This window comes from Mastigoproctus giganteus, chromosome 11 (genome assembly GCF_048544385.1).
Source record: "Mastigoproctus giganteus isolate SK-2022 chromosome 11, ASM4854438v1, whole genome shotgun sequence".
NCBI classification, from domain to species: domain Eukaryota; kingdom Metazoa; phylum Arthropoda; class Arachnida; order Uropygi; family Thelyphonidae; genus Mastigoproctus; species Mastigoproctus giganteus.
The window spans coordinates 71,195,792-71,219,919 of record NC_143585.1 but is presented as its reverse complement, the minus strand read 5'-3'; the positions used below and the strand labels follow the sequence as shown (position 1 = coordinate 71,219,919).

General features: G+C 35.1%; 1 protein-coding gene across 1 annotated transcript in view; it reads right to left on the bottom strand.

The window, feature by feature from the left end:
- Magi (membrane associated guanylate kinase, WW and PDZ domain containing protein magi) overlaps positions 1 to 24,128 on the bottom strand; it is a 569,393-nt gene that overhangs the window by 229,096 nt on the left and 316,169 nt on the right. Inside the window, exon 7 of the mRNA XM_090385296.1 lies at positions 21,437 to 21,516. Coding sequence (XP_090241422.1) covers positions 21,437 to 21,516 — 80 coding nt within the window. The remainder of the gene's footprint in view (positions 1 to 21,436; positions 21,517 to 24,128) is intronic.

Genomic DNA, 24,128 nt, shown 5'->3' with positions numbered 1-24,128 from the left:
TTCTGAATATGGCAAATATGTTCTGCCATAACTGAATCAAATTTAGTAATTTTTTTAGTAAGTTTTAAAAAGTTACCATTGTTATTTCCATATAAATCTTTTGAAGATCCCACGAACACTATACACTGCCTTGTTAAAAATAGTATCAAATATATTATTCTTTCAATTACCGAATACCAATACCTTTTTTTTCTATATCATATAATTGCTGTTCTCTAGTGTCGATTGTATTTTGTCTTTAGTGACTGTGCCAGATCTAACCATTTTTTATGCTTTTTAATAAGTACTGCAGTTGTTTCATGCTTACCTAAAATAGCAGATAAATTTTTCCAATTACTGAATCCAAATTGATTATTTAGTTGGTTTTTACAATCACCAAATATCTTGCAACAAAAACAAAATACAGAATTTCGTGATAAAGAATAAAGTAACCGTCGACCTTTTCTCCATTTTTTTCAGAATTTTCATATAATACAAACATTTGAAAATTTTCTTTAACTTTAATCAGAAGAATATTCTCTATTTTTAATTTGAGTAGGATAATTCTGAATCAAATAATCACATTGTTTCATTGTCAGGTTTAACAGATCAACTGAAACTTATAATGGAAGAAAAACAGGCAAATACAGCCTATATTCAGATGCCCTACATCCACATCGGCAAAATTAGCATTAGCATTAGTTGAGGCATATGATGCAAGAAAGTAAGTTTATACAGCATCAGCCAAAAAAAAAAAAAAAAACACACCTTCCCATCCGATCACTCCAAATGTTTGTCTAGTTCAGCCTTAAATTTATTTAAGCTATCAACTTCCACAACAAAAGATGGAAGTCTGTTCCAGCAATCAACTACCCTCTGGCTAAAGACAAACTTCTGCACATCTATTCTACAACCATCTTTCCTCAATTTGAATCTATGTCCCCTCAGGTTCTTAATCTCAGCAGGCGGAAGTATCCCGTCGAGCACTGAGCCTGCTCAAACCATTCAAGGCCTTATACACCTCAATCAGATCACCTCGCAGGTGCCTATTCTCTAGATGCTGCAACTTGCAGTGTTTAAGCCTTTCTTCATAAGCACAACCCTATGTTCCTCTCACCAATCTTGTTGCCCTTCTGTGTACTCGTTCTAGCAACTCTACATCCTTCTTAAAATTAGACCTCCAGACCCGTACATAGTACTCAAGGTGTGGATTCACCATTGCCTTATACAAAGTGATAATCACCTTTTCTCTGCTGGCAAAATTCCTATATATCATTGACAAAACTCCATGATCCAATCTTGCAGCCCATTTGCACTGCTCAGAGAACTTCATATCTGACTGCACAATTACCACATGTCTTTTTCATTTTCCACCTCCCTGAGTGTAGTACCACATAGTTGGTATGTTTCTCTTGGGTTACTGCTACCCATATGCAATACTTTGCATTTGTCAATGTTAAACTTCAGTTGCCACTTCTCAGTCCATCTGCCTAACTTTTCTAGATCCTGCTGCAGTAGCATACTGTCTTTACTGTCATTAACAATGCTGCCGACCTTTGTATCATCTGCAAACTTGGACATTAAGCCTGATATATCTTCATCGATATCATTGATAAATACACGAAACAAAAATGGGCCCAGCACCGAACCCTTGGGGGACTCCACTAGTAACATTAGTCCAAGTAGAGCAGTGTCCATTTATTACCACTCTCTGCTGTCTCCCACTCAACCATCGCTTTATCAATTGCAGTAACTTGCCCTTAATGCCATACTGCTCCAATTTGTACAGCAGTCTTACATTTGCAACAGTATCAAAAGCTTTCCTGAAATCCAAGTATATGATATCAAAATTATTTTTTGCATCCAGTTCCTTTGTGACCACATCATAGTATCCAATCAAATTGGTCAGACAAGACTTCCCCTTTACAAACCCATGCTGTGTCTTAACTATTACTGCAGTCCTGTATCACCTCTTTAACCAGCAACTCCATTATTTTCCTCGGAACAGAAGTTGAACTAACAGATCTATAATTATTTGCATCACCCTTTGAACCCCAAATTTCTTATCATTATTCTTCATTTCTTTCAGTATGGCAACTTATGTTAATGCAAGTTGCACCATCTAGAGACTAGGCATCTGTGAGAGCATCTGACTGAAGTGTTTAAGGCTTTGAATGGATAGAGTAAGCTAAATGCTGATGGTATTCTTCTTCCTCAGACAACACGAGGGGGCATAAAATTAAACTGAGAAAGAATGGTTGCAGCACAGATGTGTGGAAATCTGCCTAAGGAAATGTTGGAACCAATTTCCATCTGGTGTTGTCAAAATGGTTAGTTTGAATAAATTCAAGGAAGAACTAGACAAATTATTAGAGGGGATGGACAGGTGAGTGGGAACCTTTTTTTTTTTTTTTTTTTTGCTGAGGCTGTATAAACTTGATTTCTTGCATCATTTACCACTATTAATACTAACTTCTTATAATACTTCATCTATTAAAATAGATGTCTTTATATTTTATGTTCAGTTATATATATGAATGAAATGAAATAGTAATAATAATTAATATACAACTTTTGGGCTAATGCCATTGCAGTGGTAACATGAACCCTATCATTATAATGAAATTTACAGTGTAATATTTGAGAAAATATATGTATACAAATTAGAGTAGAGCATATCTGAAAAAGCAGAAAAGAAATCCATGAAATCCATACAAGTAAAAGAGAAAAAAAATCTTACATACAAAATGCAAAAATTATATATAAAATACCTAATGTTGCACATAGCTACAGTCTAGGTGATGTTTTCAGGAGTCAACTACCTAAACTGAAAGGTAGTTTGTTTTATTATTTTATAATTTTGTAATTTAATAAATTATTTACATTTAAATGCATGCATACAGATTGTTTATTATTATCAATTAATGTAATTAAACAAGAACAGAAATAGGGAGAAACCTCTTACTGCTGCTTTTGCTTTTACAGTGGTTGAATTCTAAAAACATGAACTAGATTTTAGACATGCAATGACAGGTATTTCGTATATAATTTTATTTATTATCGTTTTATTTTTTGCTTATGTGAACTCCATAGATTTAACTACCTTTTTATTTCTTTATATATATATGCATATATGTATATACATAACCTTACTTAATTCTAGGGCACAGCTGTGTACAATTTCTATCACGAAACAGTGTGAATAATTTTGGTGAGACCAGTGTGTATTTAACAGCTTTATTTATTTTATTTTTGGCAGTTATTTTTATTTTATTGTTTTAATAATAAAATAACTATCTTTGTTAAAAGAAGGCCATAGAAGCAATACAACATGCCAGTGCCAAATCTTGATGTTTCTAATTCTGCCACTTGGATAAATGAAAAAATTTTGGAATCCACCATGCCCAGGGTAACTGATTACACACAACAAGAATATTGTGCAGTGATCTCTAACTAATGTCTTGAGTGTCAACCAATTCATCAGTGGCTATGAATCATCAGCAAAACATCCATTTCCAAAATTTTCTCAGATATGATGATGTGATGCTGCCGGACTGTCCATCTGCCTTCTTCTAGGGTGGCATGCCCTTCACTGAATTCTATTCCATTATTTTAGTGATGGCAGGAGAAAAAAACTTTTCATACACCATAAGACTTTCTTTGGAATGCACACAAATATCAACAGGTATAAGTTATGTGCATAGCACATACGTAGTATGTTCAAAAGTTCCAGAAACACACTGGTATTGAAATGGTTTGCACTAAGGCCGCAAGGTTTCGTGGGGTGTTGACTTTGCCAAGTGGGAACTGGCTTGTCCACTCGTGTCAGCTGATTTATTGTGAAATATTGGAGTTATAGCATGCTAATATCAAGTTCTTCTTTAAACTTGGGAAAAATGCTACAGAGACACTGCAAAGTATTACACATTATTTATGGAGATGATGCTTTGAAGAAAACAGCAGTTTACAAGTGGTTTAATTGGTTTAAAAATGGGTAGAAAACATTGGAAGATGAACCTCGCATGGATACCCTTCGATGTCACAAAATGATGAAAATGTCACGTAAGTGAAGGAACTCGTGTGAAATGATAGGCGAATGACTTATTAAGATTGCTCGTGAATTGGACTGTCTGTAGGCTCATATACACCCAATCCTGAAACATTTAGGGATGTGTTCTATGTGGGAAAAGATTGTTCCCCGCTTACTTTTGGACAATCAAATCGACTGCAGGAAAGCCATTGCAGGCGATTTGTTCGAAGAATCTACGCAGGATCTGAGCTTCCCAATAAAAGTGGTCACTGGGATGAGAGAGTTGGGTGTTTGTCCATAACCCTGAGACTAAGGTGGAATCATCCAAATGGCACACAGATATTTCCATGGTCCAAGAGTTCCCATGCAACAAAATCCAATGTCAGATTCATGCTGATTGCTTTTTTCAACAAAGAGAGCATAGTGCACCATGAATTTGTGACTGGAGGAGAAGCATTCCTGCTGCTTACTATGGTGAAGATTCTGAAACGTTTGCTTGAGGACGTGAGGTAAGACTACCTCAAAAAGAAAAAAATGGCTGGATCCAGCACTATTGACAATGCACCCAATCACATGGTGATTGCAATTCAGCAGTCAGCTGTGGAAAAAATCACAATCATGCAGCAGCCTCCCTGCTCCCCCAACCTTGCACCATAACTTCTAGCTGTTCCTTAAACTGAAAATGGGACTTCAGGTTGTTTCGTTACAATGGAAGACATCAAAGAAAATTTTGAAGGCAGCCCTACATGAACTAAGAAAAACACGATTTTAAAGAATGTTTCAAAGCTTGAGAAGACTGCTGGAACGTGTTTAAGTGGGTACACAGAAGGAAGATATTTGAATGTAATTACATGGGTAAGCACAACTGTTCACTCAATAAACTTTTAAAGTAAAATTACGGGAACTTTTTGAATGTACCTCACACATTAAACCATTACCATGGGAAATTAAGCATTAACAGCTGAATATACATTGCATCAATTACTGCACACACTTTTACAGAATTTGGGATTAATCGAATGTCACTCTACTGCATGCTAGGAACAGATTTCCTGTACTACTTCTATGTTTGATATCTTGCACCTACTGAAACTGAATGAATTACACCTAAAAGCAACTTCACTGGCTGAAGTACTGCTGCCAAGAACAGATCCAACATTGACTTTTATAGAATACACAGATGCCTTTTCGGTAACAAATATTATCAGAAAATTAAATAGGCCTCTTGCTCTCAAACTTTGTTTGCCTTACATGACCACGGCTGGGCATTCTTTGTTTCAACTAACGTTCATGTTCAAGTTGATGAACAGGCCCTCAGACTCGAATGCTGCTTTACTTTATATTATTTTAAATACTATCATAATAAACAAACACTATAACAATAAACTAGGGGTTCGAGCCAGTCACCACCAAATACGGAGGATGCGGAAAGGTCAGGGAATGACCACCGCATATCCCGGAGCAATATGGCCTTAGTTGCTAATGCTCCTAAAAACCAAACAACAACAACAAGAAACGAGGGCTTACAATACCGAGATCATGGTCATTTTTTTCCAGTATTCAAATCTCGGTATTGATACAAAATATACTGGTTTTTCGGTACTAATTTAAAAAACTAATTGATTTATTCACATAAAGGTTATAGAATCGACAAAATATATCATTAATACTGCTGAATTTACAAATGAGGAATTGTTATACACAGTACAAATGCAATGGAAAGCTGAAAACATCATGAAACTGTAAGACATAAAAATCTTACAAATATATTTCTCTTAGTAAATATAGTATGGAAGTAAAGCACTTAAGGAATAATGAAAACATCATTATGGAAATATTTCCATTAGTGGCAGTAGGTGTGGTAGTGCAATTAGAGAATATGGTGAACAGTGATATGGCAGGTGCAGAAGGGTTAAAATTAAAAGCTTCTGAACAATAGTTTAATCCCTCTATTACACCGCTACTTGAGGATGCAACACTTAGTGCATTTTGAGAAAGGGTGTGGGTATGGAGCAGTTCAAAAGGTATTGTGAACAGGTGATATTCAGGTAAAAGCTGAAAGTGTTTCGTTGTGTGGGGAAAATATTGTTTTCTCACAAAAGGAAGAAGAGTGAGTTTAAAGAATAACACCGTGATTGAGTCAGGTTTCAATTATTTTTACATAAGCTTGAGTATAAAAAAGTAGTACAGGGGTGATTGTAACTTGCAATCAATTCAATAAATAAATAAATGAGAAGAAATAAATAAGGTGCTTGTACCAAAAGAGGGGTTTGTGGTTGTTGTTCGGAGGGGTTGTAGGCTTCCAGTGGTAGTTCTGGGTTCAGTTCGGAACCTGTTCTGGGAGTGTCCAGCTGTATATTGAAGGGTTCCGCCAGACATGTTCCTGTGCTAGAAGTTAATCCAGAAGTTGAATAACAAGCCAGCCAGATGGTGCCCTGGATTCTACTACTGCTGTGGTAATTTCCTTAGGTATTAACAGAGAACTGTTCTCGAAATCCCGAAATAAGACAGTACTGGAAGAGCTATACAGCAGAGATGCAAAGTTCAACTAAGAGAGAGACAGATCGCTGCACTCCGTGGAAGGAACCCGCACAAAGGAATCCCACCGTGAAAGAGAAGGAAGGTAAGTCTCCTGAACTGTGCTGTTTTGGAAACAGTACTTAGATAAAGTGAGAGATTATTTTAGAGTAAGGTTGAAGTTGAAGAAACACGAGAAATAAGGAAATGTTTAATACTGAGTTGGTTTATTGGTTGAAGTTGTAAAGAAAATTGATATTGGTAAAATTAAGAGATTACGTGGAATTGTTAGCATTAAGTTAGCGACTTATGGATTGCTGTTGTGAAGAGAAGTGATATTGGTGATTAAGAGAAATATGAGGAAGTGATTGAAATTGAATTAGTTTAGTGTTTAAAGCTGTAGAGAGAGTTTAGTGTTTGAAGTTTGTTAATTGAGAAATTTTTTATGGAAATGATAGCAAGTATTAACAGATTAAATGAGAAAAATGAATAGATTAGATGTAAATAAACACAGTTATGTATTGTAAGTAGATTTGTATGATAAATAACTTTTGTTTTATATTTGTGTCATTGTCATTGAGAAACTGACAGCTCACATATAATATATATACGATATATAATATATATACTCGTGTGGGGGAGATATCCCTCAGCTCCGGGAAATTCTCATTTTTTAATGCAGTTAAGTAGCTTGCGGGCTTAGTGCTTGAGGAGCTGCTGTATGAATATCATAACAATGGCCATTGACGGTGATACTAAGGTACAGGGAAATAAAAATTAATAAATAAATAAATAACCCCCACAACTTAGATTTGGTTTCCTCACCAAGCTTAACTGTCAGTCCCTTTCTTTCATTAATACGGATATAGTGTCATAAAAAGTCAAAAAGGAAATATTTTTTATTTTTGATAAAAAGGAAATAAGATTTTTTGAAGATGAGGGAATAAGGGGAGGGGGTTATATTGCAACTCATTTACGACTATCTCAGTACAAAGCACCAACCAGCACAGAATCCAAACGGACGTTTTCTGCTGCTAATTAAATATGTGCCGAAATTAGATCCAGTTTAAACGATAACACTATTGAGTTTCTTAAAAGCTCACTTTATTTGGACAGGTAGTGTGGATGCTTATTTTTTTTGTTTTTAGAATAACTGTATATGTTTAATCATTTTTGCTAGAATATTTATTATTGTAATAAAAGTTTGATTTAAAACATGAATTCAAGTAATTACTTGTTTTTTCCTTACTTTATTGCACCTAATTGTCATCAAAATTTATTGTGAAAAATGTTTTTTTTTTTTGGAATACTGGTATTAAAATTTTGATCGGTATTGTGAGTTCTACAATAAACTCATTAAAAATAAAAAAAGGTTGAAGGGCACCTTCAAAAATGCAGGAATGAATAATTTGATAATTAAACATGCCACACTGCATTGTGGGATCATAATTTAGACAATATAATTAATAACTACTCAATACAATAGTCCATACATTTTGAAACATTAGTTTCTTCATTTGTGGTTGAAGCAATTAACTCCCTCCTTTTAATTCACATAATTCAGCATTCTCTAATGCTCGTGTTCAGCAAGATATCAATATCAGAGGATACTGAATTATATAATTTTCAAAAAAGTTTTAATTATTTTATCCACAAATAAAGAAACCATAGTTTTGGTTTGGTTTTGGAGTTGTTGTGCTAAGGTTATAACATGCCAGACTTATCATTAGGAACATATCAACAGTGTTTTTTGTACTTAGAGTTAGTATCATTCAGGACTTTTTATATCTTGCATTATTACATTTGGTGATTTTACATTTTGCAGATAGTAAAAGACATCCATGATATTGTTTCACCCATTTGATATATTTTTGAGCATGAGGTTTCTGTAACTATTTAAGAGCATTCATTCTGAAGGCTGTGTGCCATTTTTGTTTTTCAAATTCGATATAAGAGATGTGGCATTGAAGAGGGTCTTCAGCTCTGAGTAAATACGATTGAGTAATGAAGGAAGTATGCTCAATCCATAATCTGGCAAGAACAGCCTCTTCTTGTCTGTTTGGACTTAAGCTAGAGATCTATTGCTGGAATGTGTTTTTTAATTGCCAGAGTTTATTGCTGACTTTCTTCTCATTGTTCTTGCCACTATTTCATACCACTGGCACATATTTATAGCAGTGCAGGGCATTCCACACTTTTGTGTGGGTTACTGCAATTGCTTTACACATCATGTTTATTTCAGCTTATTGTTGTCTTGGGGCACTTCAACTTTTGTTGCATGTCCTGGGACTCAAACAAATCTGATAAAAAAATTTTTTTTTTTTTTTTTTGTTATTTTAACTAATTGAACGGATTCTGCTGTAAAATTAGGTATAAGTGATTTTTGCATTTCTTATGGCTTTGAGAGAACTGAGCAAATTGGTGAAACAATACTGTTCGAATTTTTTTTTTCAAACATCTGATTTAAGTCTAACAGAATAGCTTGCAATTCAGCAGTGCAGATACTAGATGCTATGTTCATTTCAGAATTGAGTCAAACTATTTGAGCATTGGACTGCTGTCCCAACTTCTGTTTCAATTTTTGCACCATCTGTGCAAGTCTGAGTAGTGTGATACTAGACTTCATATGCTGAAAGCATATAAAGCCTAGTTGCTAGTACAGTCTAGCAACCGCTGGGAGCTTACTTTGCATAAAGATCTAACCCCCCACCCCAGTGCCAAAGCAGAAATTACACATTGGGTAAACTGTTCCCATGATGAAGTAGTGTGTGTATATAGTTAAATTTCAATATTGTCCAGACTGACCTTTGGCCATACTCAACAAATGTTTTCATAAATCAGTGAAATCAATGGCTCCACCACAGCAGGATGGTCTAGAATGGACTTTATCTTGACAGTGTAGTATACTGAAATATTTTGTATATGTAGCTGCAGCTTATGTGCGTCAATTTAAACTTCTATAGGCATAATGCTCCTAAAGGTAAATCTCATACCCTTCTCCTAAAACCGAGTAGCGTACTTGGCTTTAGGAGAGAGAGAGAGAGTATAACGTTTAGCTATTTTAAAGCACCTAGTTTTGCTGAATTATATGAAATGGCCCATCAAAATTAAGTTGAGATCTTACGAATGCCTGGCACAATCAAAGTAGTGTACATTAGGACTTTTAGAATGTTTAACTTTTTAGGTATGTAATACAAATAATAAATAATACATGAAACTGTTTTAATTGAGGAACCATATAATATTGTTTTATTACAAAAGATATTTTTTAACAGTAGAGAATTTTAACCACTGCCAATTTGCTCTCCCTGCCCATGTGTGAAACTATTCAATTCAATTAATGAAAGTTTAACCCTGCAATAAAAATTAAAGTCATAAAAGGAATATTGCAGTGATGTGTAGTTAAAAATTGAGTAAACTATCTGAATCATGATCCACAATACAGAATAGTTTCTTTATCAAATCAACACTAAACAATGTAGCGGGAAGGAAAAGCAGGTTGAAAAGATAAAATTCAAATTAAATTTACTGGTACAAAACCAGGTTGCAACAGAGAGAGAGAGAGAGAGAGAGAGAGAGAGAGAGTGAGAGAGAGAGAGAGAGAGAGAGAGCGAGTGAGCGAGCGAGCGAGAGAGAGAGAGCGAGAGCGCTTCACACATATATAACATCCTTAAAGTCAATAAAACAAACACTTATTCCAGTATACAATAAATTTATTTTTCTTTCAAAAGGTATACAAAAACATACATTTCACAGTATGATCATCTATCACTTATTCAGTATCTTATTGCCCCTGCATTTGCTTACAAACTAGGTTCAAGTTTATAAGAACAGTCATTGGTCGAGTCTTATTTAGTCTGCAAGTAAAGTTAGCTGGTTTGTAAATAAAAATGCCAGATCGGAAAATATTTTTTAAAAAATTAATAATAAAATAAAATAATAATAATCTGCTAAATCCCACTTTTGACCATTCCGGCAGACATTTCAAGTTCACAAAAGTTTGCAGCTTCTCATATACTGCCATTACTGCTGCAAAGGTGCAAGTGTTTGTGATGATTAGAGAAACTGCTACTGAGATTTTTGTTTATTGCTTAAATTTTGAATATAAGCATTTTGAAATATGCAGCAAGTTCAAAATCCATGTACGAGAGGCAATCAATACATACTTACTCTCACCCAGAAATACGAGTTAGGGATTTCATATGCATATATATAGTCTCATAACTAATGTAAAATTCATTTGGTTTTTTTTTTCTAGATTCATCAGTAACTGAACTAGAACCACAAATAAAGTGAGAGATGGTGTGCTGGAGAAGGTTGAGGTCTGACCCATTACAAAACAAATATGGGAGGATTGCCCATCACATGACACTAAAAAATTGGAAAAGACAGTTCAAATGTATGGACAAATAGGCAAGCAGATGACTCAAGAGAAGGAAGGCCCATCTCAGCCACAGACCCTGCTGTAGTGGCTAAAGTAGAACAGCTAGTCCTTGAGTACGTACGTACGTACGTACATACATACATACATGCAACTATAAATTTTATAGCAAATGAAGGAAACATCACCCATGGGTCTGTTTGCACCATAATGCATAAGTTCCTGTACCCATCTAAGGTGGCAGCCCAATGTGTTTCTAGATTGTTGACACTTCCTCAAGAGCTCCACAGGAAAGAGTGTCTGGCACAATTTAAGAAGCTTTGTAGAGAATGATTATGATTTTTCTGATCAAATTATGATGATGGATGGATGGATATTGAGTGTATCACTATGAGCCAGAAACTAAACCAATGAGCAAAAAATGGAAACATTCATCTTCATCACCAACCCCTAAAAAAGCAGAGGTTGAATTTTCTGCCAAGGTCATGGTGTCGGTCTTCTGGGACTCTGAACATATCATCTTTACAGATTAACTTCCAAAAGACAACAGCATCCCTAGGAACACTACAGAAACCTGGGAAAATTAGAAGCTATCAAGATGAAGATATGTTGGAAACTAACCAAAGGCATCTGCCTCCTAGATGACAATGAGTCTGCTCACAAAACTGCTCGTACAAAGTACTTTTACATTAAAAAAATCATATGTTACATATCGCAACATATGATTTTTTAATGATATTAAATTTTATGGAGGGGTGGGGGAATTACAGTGTGTTGAAGGACTTAGGCTCTATCAACCAAGATGACAATTTTAGGTCACTGGATAGTTCTGTGGTAAACATTTGAATTATCCCAGAAGTCATAAACATTTGTTTCATTGGTCAAGTATTGCAAAACTAGAGGGCCAAATGGGATAAGAGAAGGTAGCATAGAATAATCTATGACAGTGCCACATATGAGAACTATAAGCATGTATGTAACAATACCATAGATCAGTAAGAATGGGGTCAAAGAATTCTCATATGTCTTCATTAGGTCTAAAATGGTGAAATTACAGACAATCCAGCTGAAATTTAAAATAAGTTGAATAGGTATTTTAATCCATTTTTAACAACACAAAGCACATATGAACCAGGGAGAAAAGAAAAGGAGAGTAAGAGCACAATAAGATTAGTGATATAATGATCTGAGAAGCACCGCTGAATTTCATTTCTGTGGCAGGTGAGATAATGGAATTGGTGATTAAGGATACAATACAGAAACATTACGATGAAAATGAAATGAAATCATACCGGGATGAAAGCATAGCTTTCTGAAATTCTTACCTGTAACTACTGTGATGAAGTCAAAGCATTTTTTAATAATATTCTATTTTATGGGGATGGAGGAATTACAGTGTGATGCCAGAAACAATTTCAATATTGTATAGCTAGATTTTAATAAAACTTTTGATTTAGTTCTCTACAAGAAGCTATTATTCAAACTATAATGTGCTAGGATCACCTTCGAGTGGAGTCACCTTCATTCAGTATTCTGGGGACCTCTCTTATCTCCGATACCAAAAACGGAGTCAAAGTTCATTGATGATTTAAAGACTGGCAATAAGGCAAATAATTGGGACCTGGCAACTGCTTTAGAATGACAGATTGGTTACACGAATGGTTTGAAAGATGGCAAGGGATGTGTAACCCTGATAAATGTAAAAATTTACTTGGGGAAAGAGAAATCCAGTGATGACTTACACACTAGTGGACATGGAAAAAGAGAGAAAGCAATATAATCAATAAATACAAGAAACAAATAAATGAACAGTTTTATTCTAATGGGATTTATGAAGCTCTTTACAATCATTAATCGTCTTATTCCAGTCGGGTATTAATTTTGAAGTAGAAATTCTCAGAACACAATGAAAGTTGGTGTTCACCATGGATGCTCGGTATTTATTTTTATTAATCTTCATTACAGAGAATTGAATTGAATACAGTGAATACAGTTTCGCATAATAGGTGGAACAGAAAATTTACATTTTTCTGGCCAAATTTTTCAGGTTACAAAATTTTTTGGGTCAAGAATGTTATAAAATTCTCTAATATCATTCTGGTTATGAAGTTCCCATATGCTGCAGAAATCAATGAGCTGAAGTTGAACTTCAGCTGGTGCATTATCAATGCTTGAAGAGAATGGATCCCACATAATCGATAAATATGATTCAATTTTTTGAAAATTGAGGAATCTGATCTTGAATTCTTCGATTAAGTTTTTGATTGATGTTGTATAACTAACACATTTTATTTCTGAAACATTTCTTAGATGCCACTGTAGGAAAATGAACCAGGTTTGGTTTTTAGAATTCAACCGGCGAGAAAACAAGCAGTTTAAGAAGGAAAGAATTCAAACTGATTATTATATTGTGCGTAAATTTATTTCCCCCTTGTAGCACTCTGTTCAATATATTGCGGTGCGTAACAATATCCACCATGAAATCAAAATCGCAGATCCAACCTTCATCTTTAAGCTCAGTGAAATTGCAGTTATTTTTCATTTCTAAAAATATCATAATTTCATCTTTCAGCTCCCATACTCTATGAAGTATGTTTCCTAAACTTAACCATCTTACATGACTACGAGAAGGTACATCAGTATGCTAGCACTGAAGGTCTTCTATAAAGTTTATGAACCGTCCGTGATTTAATCCCTTGGATTGAATAAAATTTACAATCTTTATAATAGGTATGGTTATATGTTCCACATTGAATACAGTTTTGCATAAGATTTGCTGATGAATAATACAATGAATTGGTATTATTTTGTGTTTTAAATCAGTCATTAATTTTGTCTTGAATCAATTTTAATAATCTGTTATTTTTACCAGTCAAATACAGCACACCGTCTGTTGTTACACTAATAATTTTATTCCAGGTTAAATTAAACCTCTTTAGACACTCTGCTTTTTCAAAAATATTTGATCCAGTTGTGCAGTCGTGCATTTTTTCCATGGATAACAACTCCTCGACAATGCCAAAATCACTGTTACAAGTGCAAATAAAAAAAATTAGCAATGGTGCAGTGCCTTTTATGTCAGTACTTTCATCGACAGCCAGGGAATGCCACTCCATGGATTTCAGTTCCGTTGATAGTTGCTCTACCAAGTTATCGGCAATATTTTTGACGTCGAGCTATAATACGCCAAGGCAAACTTATGTTTTGGAATTTAGACTTCATAGTTGGACATAACATTGTACTAGCTTCTAGCATGCATTCCTTAATGAACTCTCCATCTGAAAATGATTTACATGCTTTTGTGATTTTGCTGACAATGATATAACGTTCTTTTGTTGCAGCTTCCTTTTCATCATTTTGTCAAATAAAAACACTTTGCTGTAGAGATAATTTCCTAATGAGTTGATCACACATTGCTTTTCTTGAATCATCAGTTAAGTTTTCTCCATGCATAGGATGTTTATTCATGTAGTGTCTGTTAATGATTTAGAGGTTATGAAACAAAACAAACAAATTTTCCTTAAAGTATAAACGGGCATTCAGGAAGGTTTGGGGTGTAATAGCAATGATCTGTCAGACCTCTGCTAGCACTAATGTTATTGTTACTCTTTATAGATGGTGAGACTACAATTGAAATATTGTGTTCAAGTCTGACGGCCTCACCTACAAATGGTCACTGAACTTTTAGAAGGGCAACTATATTGGTTGTAAGGGCTAAGCGTCATCCTTATGAGGATTGTGTTAGACATGAACTTCAGAGCCTTAAGATTAGATATGGGCTACCTGATCAAGAAGTATAAGGCCCTTAAAAGGAATATGCAGAATGAATGAGGGAGGCATATTTGTGTTGGCAGGTGAAACAGAACAAAGTGGCAGAACAGCAGAAGTTTGGATGTGAAGTTCACCTTCCACTTAAATGTTTTCAATGAGTGGAATAAGTTGTTCCCAAGGTAGTTGAGGTGGAGAGTTTGACAAAGTTCTATAGCATTGGATAGTTGTTTTTCGGAATGAGCAAGCTGTGATCAATTCAGTTTTTTTTTTTTTTTTTTTTTTGTCAAGGCATAGCTATAGTTTTCTGTGGCCTAGAAATAAACAAACAAAACTACTAACATGGGACAGGTTTGTAGCAAATATGGCTAGCGGAAATTTGAATAGCATGCAAAACTTAAGAGAGAAGCATACATGCAATAAGTGATAAATTTGTGAATGATTTTCTTAACCTTCTATGGCCTTAACCTTCTATAGGTGGAGACGTTTTAACCCACTCCATATATGGTGAATGCAAAATTTTTAATACTTTTTTTAAGAAAAACGTTTTATCGCTTAAAGGTGGAGACAATGAATTCATTCATACAGCCAAAAAAAATCACTGGAAGTGACTTTACTGCCTTCATGTATGGAGTTAGTAATTTTAAAGGAAGGTCACCTATCCGGGCAGCAGTACAATTCTTCTTTCTGGTATGTCTCTACTGTTAACATCATGAAACTAATACTGTCCAAACATATTTGTTGATGTTGAAAGACCATCTACTTACAAATTAACTGCCTCAGACAAAAGACACAAATTAACTTCTGATAATTTAGAAAAACGTAGTGTTAACATGTGATTTCATATACAGGCAACTCTAAGGTTTACAAACAAGTTCCATTCCAAGACGTCGTTTGTTATATTTTTGTTCGTTACGTGTATCTTGCATTCCTGAGCTTCTACAATATGTATCCTATAGTTAGCATTAGCATTAGCATCAGTAGAGGCATTTGATGCAAGAAAGCAAGCTTATGCAGCATCAGCCAAAAAAAAAAAAAAAAAAAACCCACTTCCACTTCACCCCTCTGTTCGTTCAAAATACCTGTCCAGCTGAGCCTTAAACTTATTTAGGCTATCAACCTCCACAAGGGATGGAAGTCTGTTCCACCAACCAACCACCCGCTGGCTAAAGGCAAATTTCCGCACGTCTATCCTACATCTGTCTTTCCTCAATTTGAATTTATGCCCTCTCAGGTGATTTTTCTGAGCTAGAGGAAGAATCCCATCAGCATTGAGCATGCTTAAACCATTCAAGGCTTTATACACCTCTATCAGATCACCTCGCTGGTGCCTAGTCTCCAGACACTGTAATTTGCAAAACTTAAGCCTTTCTTCGTAAGAGCACCCCTTTGTTCCATTCACTAATCTTGTTGCCCTTCTCTGTACTCGTTCCAGCAGCTCTACATCCTTCTTGAAATGAGGTCTCCAGACCTGTATACAGTACTCTAGGTGTGGCCTGACCATCGCCTTATACAATGGAATAATCACCTCCTTATCCCTGCTGGAAAAATTCCTGTATATCATTGACAGTTAAATTCCTGGAAAAATTCCTGTATATCATATCATTGATGTTAGCGGCCAGTTAAGTTTGATAACCACATTAAAAGTATGTGGTTATCAAATGGTCTATAAAATATGTTTTATTATAATGTGTGTATGCGTTATGGTTTATTGTAACGTAAAATAAAATAAGAAAAGAATAAAAAAAAAGCAAGATATTGTACTTGTTAATTTTAATTAAAAATACAAAGAGTTACAAAATAGAAATAAAGAAAATGAGTACTAACATAATATATGTACTGTACATACATATGTATTCAACTTTTACTCGTCAATATCTTCATCAGAGTTCAATATTTTCCACATAAGTGACACTAGGTACAGATGAGGTAGGTGGAAGGGCATCTGATAATGAAGAAACAGCTGGGTTTTCCACTTTTTTAAAATATGTTTTTATAAAGATTGCACAATTAGTTTCTTTTTTTCTTCAAAAATCTCACTGTAGCATGCTAGACAGTCATAAACGCCTCTTTTCACTTTTGCCATTCTTTCCATATTTGCCTCTTCTTCTTCAAACATTGCCAACCCCTCAGAAATTGATTTAAAAGCTGCAGCCATTTTTTGCCTTGTAAATATTCTGGGAGGCTGTGGAATATCAGGTTCTTCTGTTACTTCAGAATTTAGATGTGTCTCTACTTCAATTATTTCATTGGTTGTTAATTCCTCAAAATGCGAGTCCAAAAACTCTCTCACATCAGTCACAACATCAAGGCCAAGGTCCATTCTATTGCTCACTTCAACAATTTCTTTAGTCACTGGTTCTACTAACTCCTCAAAATCACTTAAATTATTAACCAATTGGGGACACAAGTTTTTCCACACACCACTTACGTTTGTTTCCTTCACATCCCCCAGGCACCAGCAATATTTTGCAATGCATTATAAATGTTGTATGCCTTAGTTTTATTAACCAAGAACAGTTCAGTATAATTATCATATAATAATTTTCTGATTATTATTGTAATAAATGCATTTTTTAAAAGTTTATTTATTTAAATCCTACAGTTATGTTCACTATACATTTGGCATTTCGTTTTATAAAGAAAATTTAGTGACTTTTTTAAGAAATTTTGAATGAATTGTGATGTTCATTATAGCAAATGTTTGTAAATCGAACATTCGAAAACCAAGAGTTGCCTGTAGCCAATACAAAGGGTACTAGGAAAGTTTTGCAATACAGCTTTGTTTATTTAATTTTTTCAAAGTAATTTCCTCTACATTCAATACACCTCTCCATCCTCCGAAACCAATCTTTAAACCAGTTCTGCCAAGTTTCACTAGGGAGTAAAGCACACTCGTCCCAAGCCCGTAGAAGGTCCTCATCACTGGAAAACCGCCTCCCTTTTAGCTTCATTTTCACATGCGGGAACAGTGCAAAGTTGCAGGGAGCAAGGTCTGAACTGTAGGGAGGGTGCTCGAGAAGTTTCAGTCCTGTCGTGGTCAAATATTCGGTGCAGGCTTTGGTGTGGTGAGCTGGAGCATTTTCGTGATGGAGGTACCAGGTGTCCATTCTTGACTTTGGCCGCAGGTACTTCATAGATCCAATGACTTGAGGCAGGCATTGTTCAGTATACCACTTAGCTGTGACTGTCTTCTGCGTGTCCAAAACGGCACTTGACACTCTCACTACTAATGAATAACTGAGCCCATCGACTTGGTGCGGCGGCTACTATGCACATATGAACTTGTCTCAACATGCAGCAACAAGCAGCTTCCTGTGATTCATTGTTGCGTCATATTGCAAAACTTTCCTAGTACCCTTTGTATATATATACAGTCAGTCCTCGTATAACATGTGTTTACACTACACGAATTCGATCATACACGATTTATAAATAGGGGAACGATATCTTATATAACACGAACCGAATTCGCTTATGCACGATTCGCCTTTGTGTTTACAATAAATGACAGTCGAACGTGGAATCACCCCAACTGAACGCAACACGATAGGAATGAAAAGAGAAGATTCTGAAAATGTATTAGTGTTTTATATCAGTGAAGGGGAAACACATTTCACCATAATAACGTAAAAACTAACACAATTCCAGCTTTCGGTATAATCGCAAATGCAATTAGATCGAGTTTACTACCAGTTTATAACAGATTCCACTAGCAGAAACGCAACTGGAAATTGTTTTTATTGTTTCATGGTAGTAATCCCTAGAAATGTGCTTTAGTAAAATATGAGGTATTAATAGGTATCTCTGCCTTTACGGTGTTGTTTATTCAGTTTCTACACGCGCGCAGCTTTGTTTATGTGTATCAAGCGTGCCTCCTCGTTTGTAATTGTGCTTTATTCCTTAAAAATGAGTAAAATACTTAAAAGGTGTGAAAAGGAAGGGTCCTGGTGAAGACACTGCAGATTCAGAGAGAAAAAGAAAAGCAATAGCGATAAACAGAGGCGGACTGGATCAAAAAATTCTTACACGGGAAAATTTGTAGTGGCCTCATGCTAGCGTTTATGACCAAAATCACACTGGCCTCCGGCCCACCGGGGTTTCCCCGGTAAGGCTTATGGCCAGTCCGCCTCTGTCGATAGAGAAAAAATATGAAATTGTGAAACACTTTGAGCGAAATGAAAGACCATGTGATATTGCACGTGCTACAGACCTAAATGAGGCAATGCAGAGAAAATAAAAACAACTTTCATAGCAGGAACAACTCAAAGTGTAATTAAAATCCATTAGATTAAGACACAAAGAATTGAACGGCTGTCATCTATTTGGATAGAAAATCAAAGTAAAAGTTTGCTTACGATAGAAGCAAAAGCATTAACAATATTTTATTACGTAATAGTCGTAATAAAATACGTAAGTATTTTATTCCGATTATTTATTGTATTTGGTAATGTTTTGGTTACAAATGTGTGTTCAATCGTGGGTGGCCGGCACCTAACCCTATTTTTCCCATAGGGCCTGTTGTTTATATTGCACGAGGGTTTCTAGAAACACAACTATCGTGCTATACGAGGACTGCGAGGACTGACTGTATTAATTTTTTTATTATTTATTTAAATAATAAAAAGTTATTAAAAGAAAAAAATAAAAAGTTATAAAAACATATTTTGGTGTTTTTAATGCATTTATAACCTCTCTCTCTAAACATCCTCTCTATTTATTAAGTTTTTTTTTTTGTTTTTTTTTTTGGGTGGTTGTTGGCGCATCAGCTTCTGTGGCCATAATGCACCTCCCAAGGTTTTTCCAGTACTTTGATCCAAGCCCGAGGCGGGATCCGAACCCGTGACCTTTACGTTGCCAGGCAGGCACTTTACCCACCTGGCTAGCCCGATCGGCCTTTATTTATTAAGTACAGCACTATGTAATACAATACTCTATTTATTAAGTACAGCAGTTGAGGTTTTAACCTTACCCTTACTACTTGGAATATAAGATATATACAGGGTGTTTCAGTTAAACGTTTCAGAACTTCTAAGAGGGGTAGGGTACATCCTGACAACTCGAAATCATATAGCAATGTGGGGTCGGAAATGCTTTCCTGAAGCGGTGTTGTACACAGAAGCACCATAAAGAAAAGAGACCGTAAGTGAGAAATCGTTTTAATAATACATGAAAAGAAGCAAAAGGTACATGGATTAAAGAAAGTGTTCGAAGTTTCTTCAACCTCGTATTGCTTTCGCACAGTGGTACCTTGGAAAATGTGCTACAAATCCCCTATTTCCTACTGAAGTGTTGTTTTCCGATGAGGCATCCTTCACAAGGGAAGGAATTTTCAACACGCATAACGACCATATCTGGGCGGTCGAGAACCCGCATGCCATACGACGTCGTGCAGCACAGATTCGATTTTCGGTCAATGTATGGGCCGGTATTATGGGAGATCACCTCATCGGACCTTACCTGTTACCGTGTCGTCTAACCGGACCTATCTACTTGATCTTTCTGCAGCAAGTATTGCCACAACTTTTGAGAGATGAACAGATTTCTGCATCGACGCAACAGACAATGTGGTTCCAACACGATGGAGCCCCTGCCCATTATAGCGGAGATGTTCGTAACTACCTGGATGTCACATTTGGTCAACAGTGGATCGGACGTGGTGGTCCCGTGCATTGGCCTGCTCGGTCACCCGACCTATCATGTCTTGATTTTTATTTCTGGGGTCATATGAAATCGCTAGTTTATGACACCCCTGTTGACAATGCTGAGGAGCTGGTTGCAAGAATCGCAGTAGCTGCCGAAGAAATTCGAAATTCGCCTGGAGTATTCCAGAATGTTCGGATGTCCATGCGTCGGAGATGTGAGGCGTGCATTGTAGCCCGTGGAAGAAACTTCGAACACTTACTTTAATCCATGTACCTTTTGCTTCTTTTCATGTATTATTAAAACGATTTCTCACTTACGGTCTCTTTTCTTTATGGTGCTTCTGTGTACAACACCGCTTCAGGAAAGCATTTCCGACCCCACATTGCTATATGATTTCGAGTTGTCGGGATGTACCCTACCCCTCTTAGAAGTTCTGAAACGTTTAACCGAAACACCCTGTATATTTTATGATGTGCAAAATTTTATTTAAAATTTCTTGACATCTTATTTTACTCCTTGGTAAATGAACTCTCATACTATCCAGATGACAGAAAGATTATTTCTGAATAAAGCAAAATATTCCAGAACACAAGCACACAGTAATTTCTACATCTATTAAAACTATTGTCATCCACTGAAACAAGTACTTTTACTGCAACCATAGCCGAGTGGTCAGGCACGAGGGTATGTAAGTATACATGCTTTGAGTGACAACCACAGTTCGAGCCTGTGTAATTATGAAATACAGTCCTGCTTCTTGTATTTTCTCTATTTTGTAAACTCCTCCGACCGGGTGTTTGCCAAAGAGTATACAAACAAAATTTATTTTTATTTAATTATTTCATTTACTCTTGACTGACTTAAGTACAGCAGTTGAGGTTTTAACATGACTTTACCCTTACTACTTGGAATATAAGATATATGGGTAAATCACCATTATTATACACAGGTGATCAACTATGCGGTTATTTACAAGATATCATCGTATTTCAAAACTTCGTAGTTCCATAAAGGCTGCAGACAATAGAAAATCCATAGTAAGTGGTATCTCTGCATTACCAACAATACTGAAATACTTTAATTAAAATTACATTAAAATGCACTAAGATATTTACCATCATCTTTACATTCTGCAAGAGACTTTTTATTTTTTGGTAGACGAGGATCCAGCCACTGAGAAGTCCCTGAATTATGGCTAGGTAAAAAATTGACAAATCAGTACATCATTTTTTGAAAAATTGATATAAATTTTAAAATTTTTAACCTCTCTCTCTCTCTCTCTCTCTCTCTCTCTCTCTCTCTCTCTCTCATGAACTATTTCATATATTTAGCAAAATATGGCATGCAATCTTATATGCTCTGAATTTGTATTCTGCTACAAATTCAGAGCATATAAAATATAACTGAATAGAAATTATGTTCATACAAATGGGATTTAATTTACTGATATAAATCAATGACATTTTCTATGAAAATGCAAAGTTAAGTGAGATGCAACCCAATTAAAAGATAAGAATTTATAACAAACAGTTTAACAATTCCATTTCTCTTCACTATTCTGAAAAAGATGGATCTTTTTAAGGTTTTAGTTTTCTTGTATGTAGCCAAAATCTGCTCATATTAAACTATTTTTGAAAAATTGCATATTAGTATTAATTTGGGGAAAAAAAAAAACTCTCTCTCTCTCTCTCTCTCTCTATATATATATATATATATATATATATATAGTACCTTCACTCTAACAGATGTTTTACTAATACTGCAACCTCATCAGAGCACAGATGAACACTATTAGCCCAAAATTTCCAAAGCTGGCAAAGGAAGTAGATTTATGAGAAATGTTATGTGGTGCTTTAAATTCCTTTTATGAAAATACAATACCCAATAAGCTGCAGGCTAAGATAAAAGATATGAATTCATGTATAATAATGGAATTGATTGTTTGGTTCCTCTTTACTATTGCAGGCCTGTGGGGGAAAAAATGAACATTTTACAAGCTTTAAGTTGTCTCATATTTGCGTCTTTCACTTGGTCTATAACTTACCTAATTTACATTGTTGTCATATTAAGATTCTAAGCACTACATGGTATCTTGTGTGCTCTCTCTCTCTCACCTGCCAGAGCAGCTCAATACATAGCAACTCACTGATAATCAAAAGTTGGTTGCCTGTGCAAGAACAAAACTTGTGTAAAAAGACTTGGTTGTTGGCCCTTAGGTGCATCAACAATTTAGGTCACATTGCAGAACTGTTTATTATGTGTGTTCACACCATTTGTAGGGAGTAAAAACTGCAGAATAACTCAAGGAAAAAACACTATCCTCTCTGCTGAGATCAGCTAATTACTGCCTAAGTCAAGAGATCTTTTCTTTAGAAATTCCTAGTCTATGATGGAACTAGGATCCAAACCTCTCCAAACAAGAAATCACTATACTGTAGTAAAGAATGAAACAATTCTGCTTTTCTATGTAAGTTCATAATCCAGCTTGTATAAATCTTATTAGAAGAAACCACTTTGAATTTAAGAGATGCATTTTATTTGCTTACTTTGCTTCTTCCTTATGCAGCTTTTCAATACTCCGAAAACTCTGAAGAATAGAGCAATGAAACCATAACGTTACTTTTAACATGGATATAGCTGCTCTACCCCTCATTATATACTAGCATTTAAGTCAGACTAACATCATGTGGAAAATCAGAAAGTATGTGAAAGTTATGAGATAGGTGATTATTAATAAGAATTAACCACAACAGTTATAATACCAGTCCTGTCAAATCTTTTTGGCTAGCTGGCTGGGTATCATCAAAAAAATTTATTAAATATTAAACTTATTATCAAAAATAAGAATATATATTCTGTTTACTTCTTACATTATTTTCTGGTTTAAACAGTCTGAAATTAGTAATGCAGCAAAGTATGTGCAATTTTCCATTAAAAAAATGTTACAATTTAGAGAAATGAAAGTTTATATGAACTGCAATCTATTTTATTTAATAAATTTGCTTAAGCAAATTTAAAAGCAGATTTTTTTAAAGTAGTTTGAGTTTTATTATTATCAGTAATAGAACATATTTTAGTAATACATGCATGGGAAAGAGAAGAATTTAAGTGCTAAAAACATTTAATTTTATTTCTGAACAATTAATGGTATATACTATTTTTTCCGAATTTGGTCCTTTTCCATTATAAACTTTAAATTTACTTTTCGTTCCTGAAAATTTTTAGTATCGGATATGAATACTGAATATGATGTAATTAGCATGTCAGAATACTAAAACAGGTAACCCTCGTATAACACAGTTATTAGGTTCCTATAAAATGTTGTGTTTTGCGAAACCGTGTTATACGGGACTAAGAAAAAGTACAATAAGGGGAGTTTCGTTCCAAAAGCTAACAAAAATACACCATTCTAGATTTCGTGTATTTCTGCTCTCTTTAAAAAATCAGAAATCTTGGTTTGTTCGCTTTTGCTTGATAAATATTTGTAAATTTCATCGAATGAAACTAAGCATTTTTTGAAGCTCCCTTTTGAACTTTGGACTCCTTTCATTCAAGAATCTGCATTCAAAAAACAAGATTCTAATTGCTCGGCTAACTTTATGCCTTCCTGTATGTTTTAGAATTTTCATCTGTGCTATCCATAATCTGAAATGATTTGGTTTTACCTCTGATGCCATTTGCACCAAATCCACTACACTGGCCTCTTTTTCTACCAGTAATTCTTGAACGTCTTCAGTATCATACCTTTTCTTATATTTTTTTAAGACCAACGGCGATTAAGGCCATGTTACTCTGTGTATATTGTCG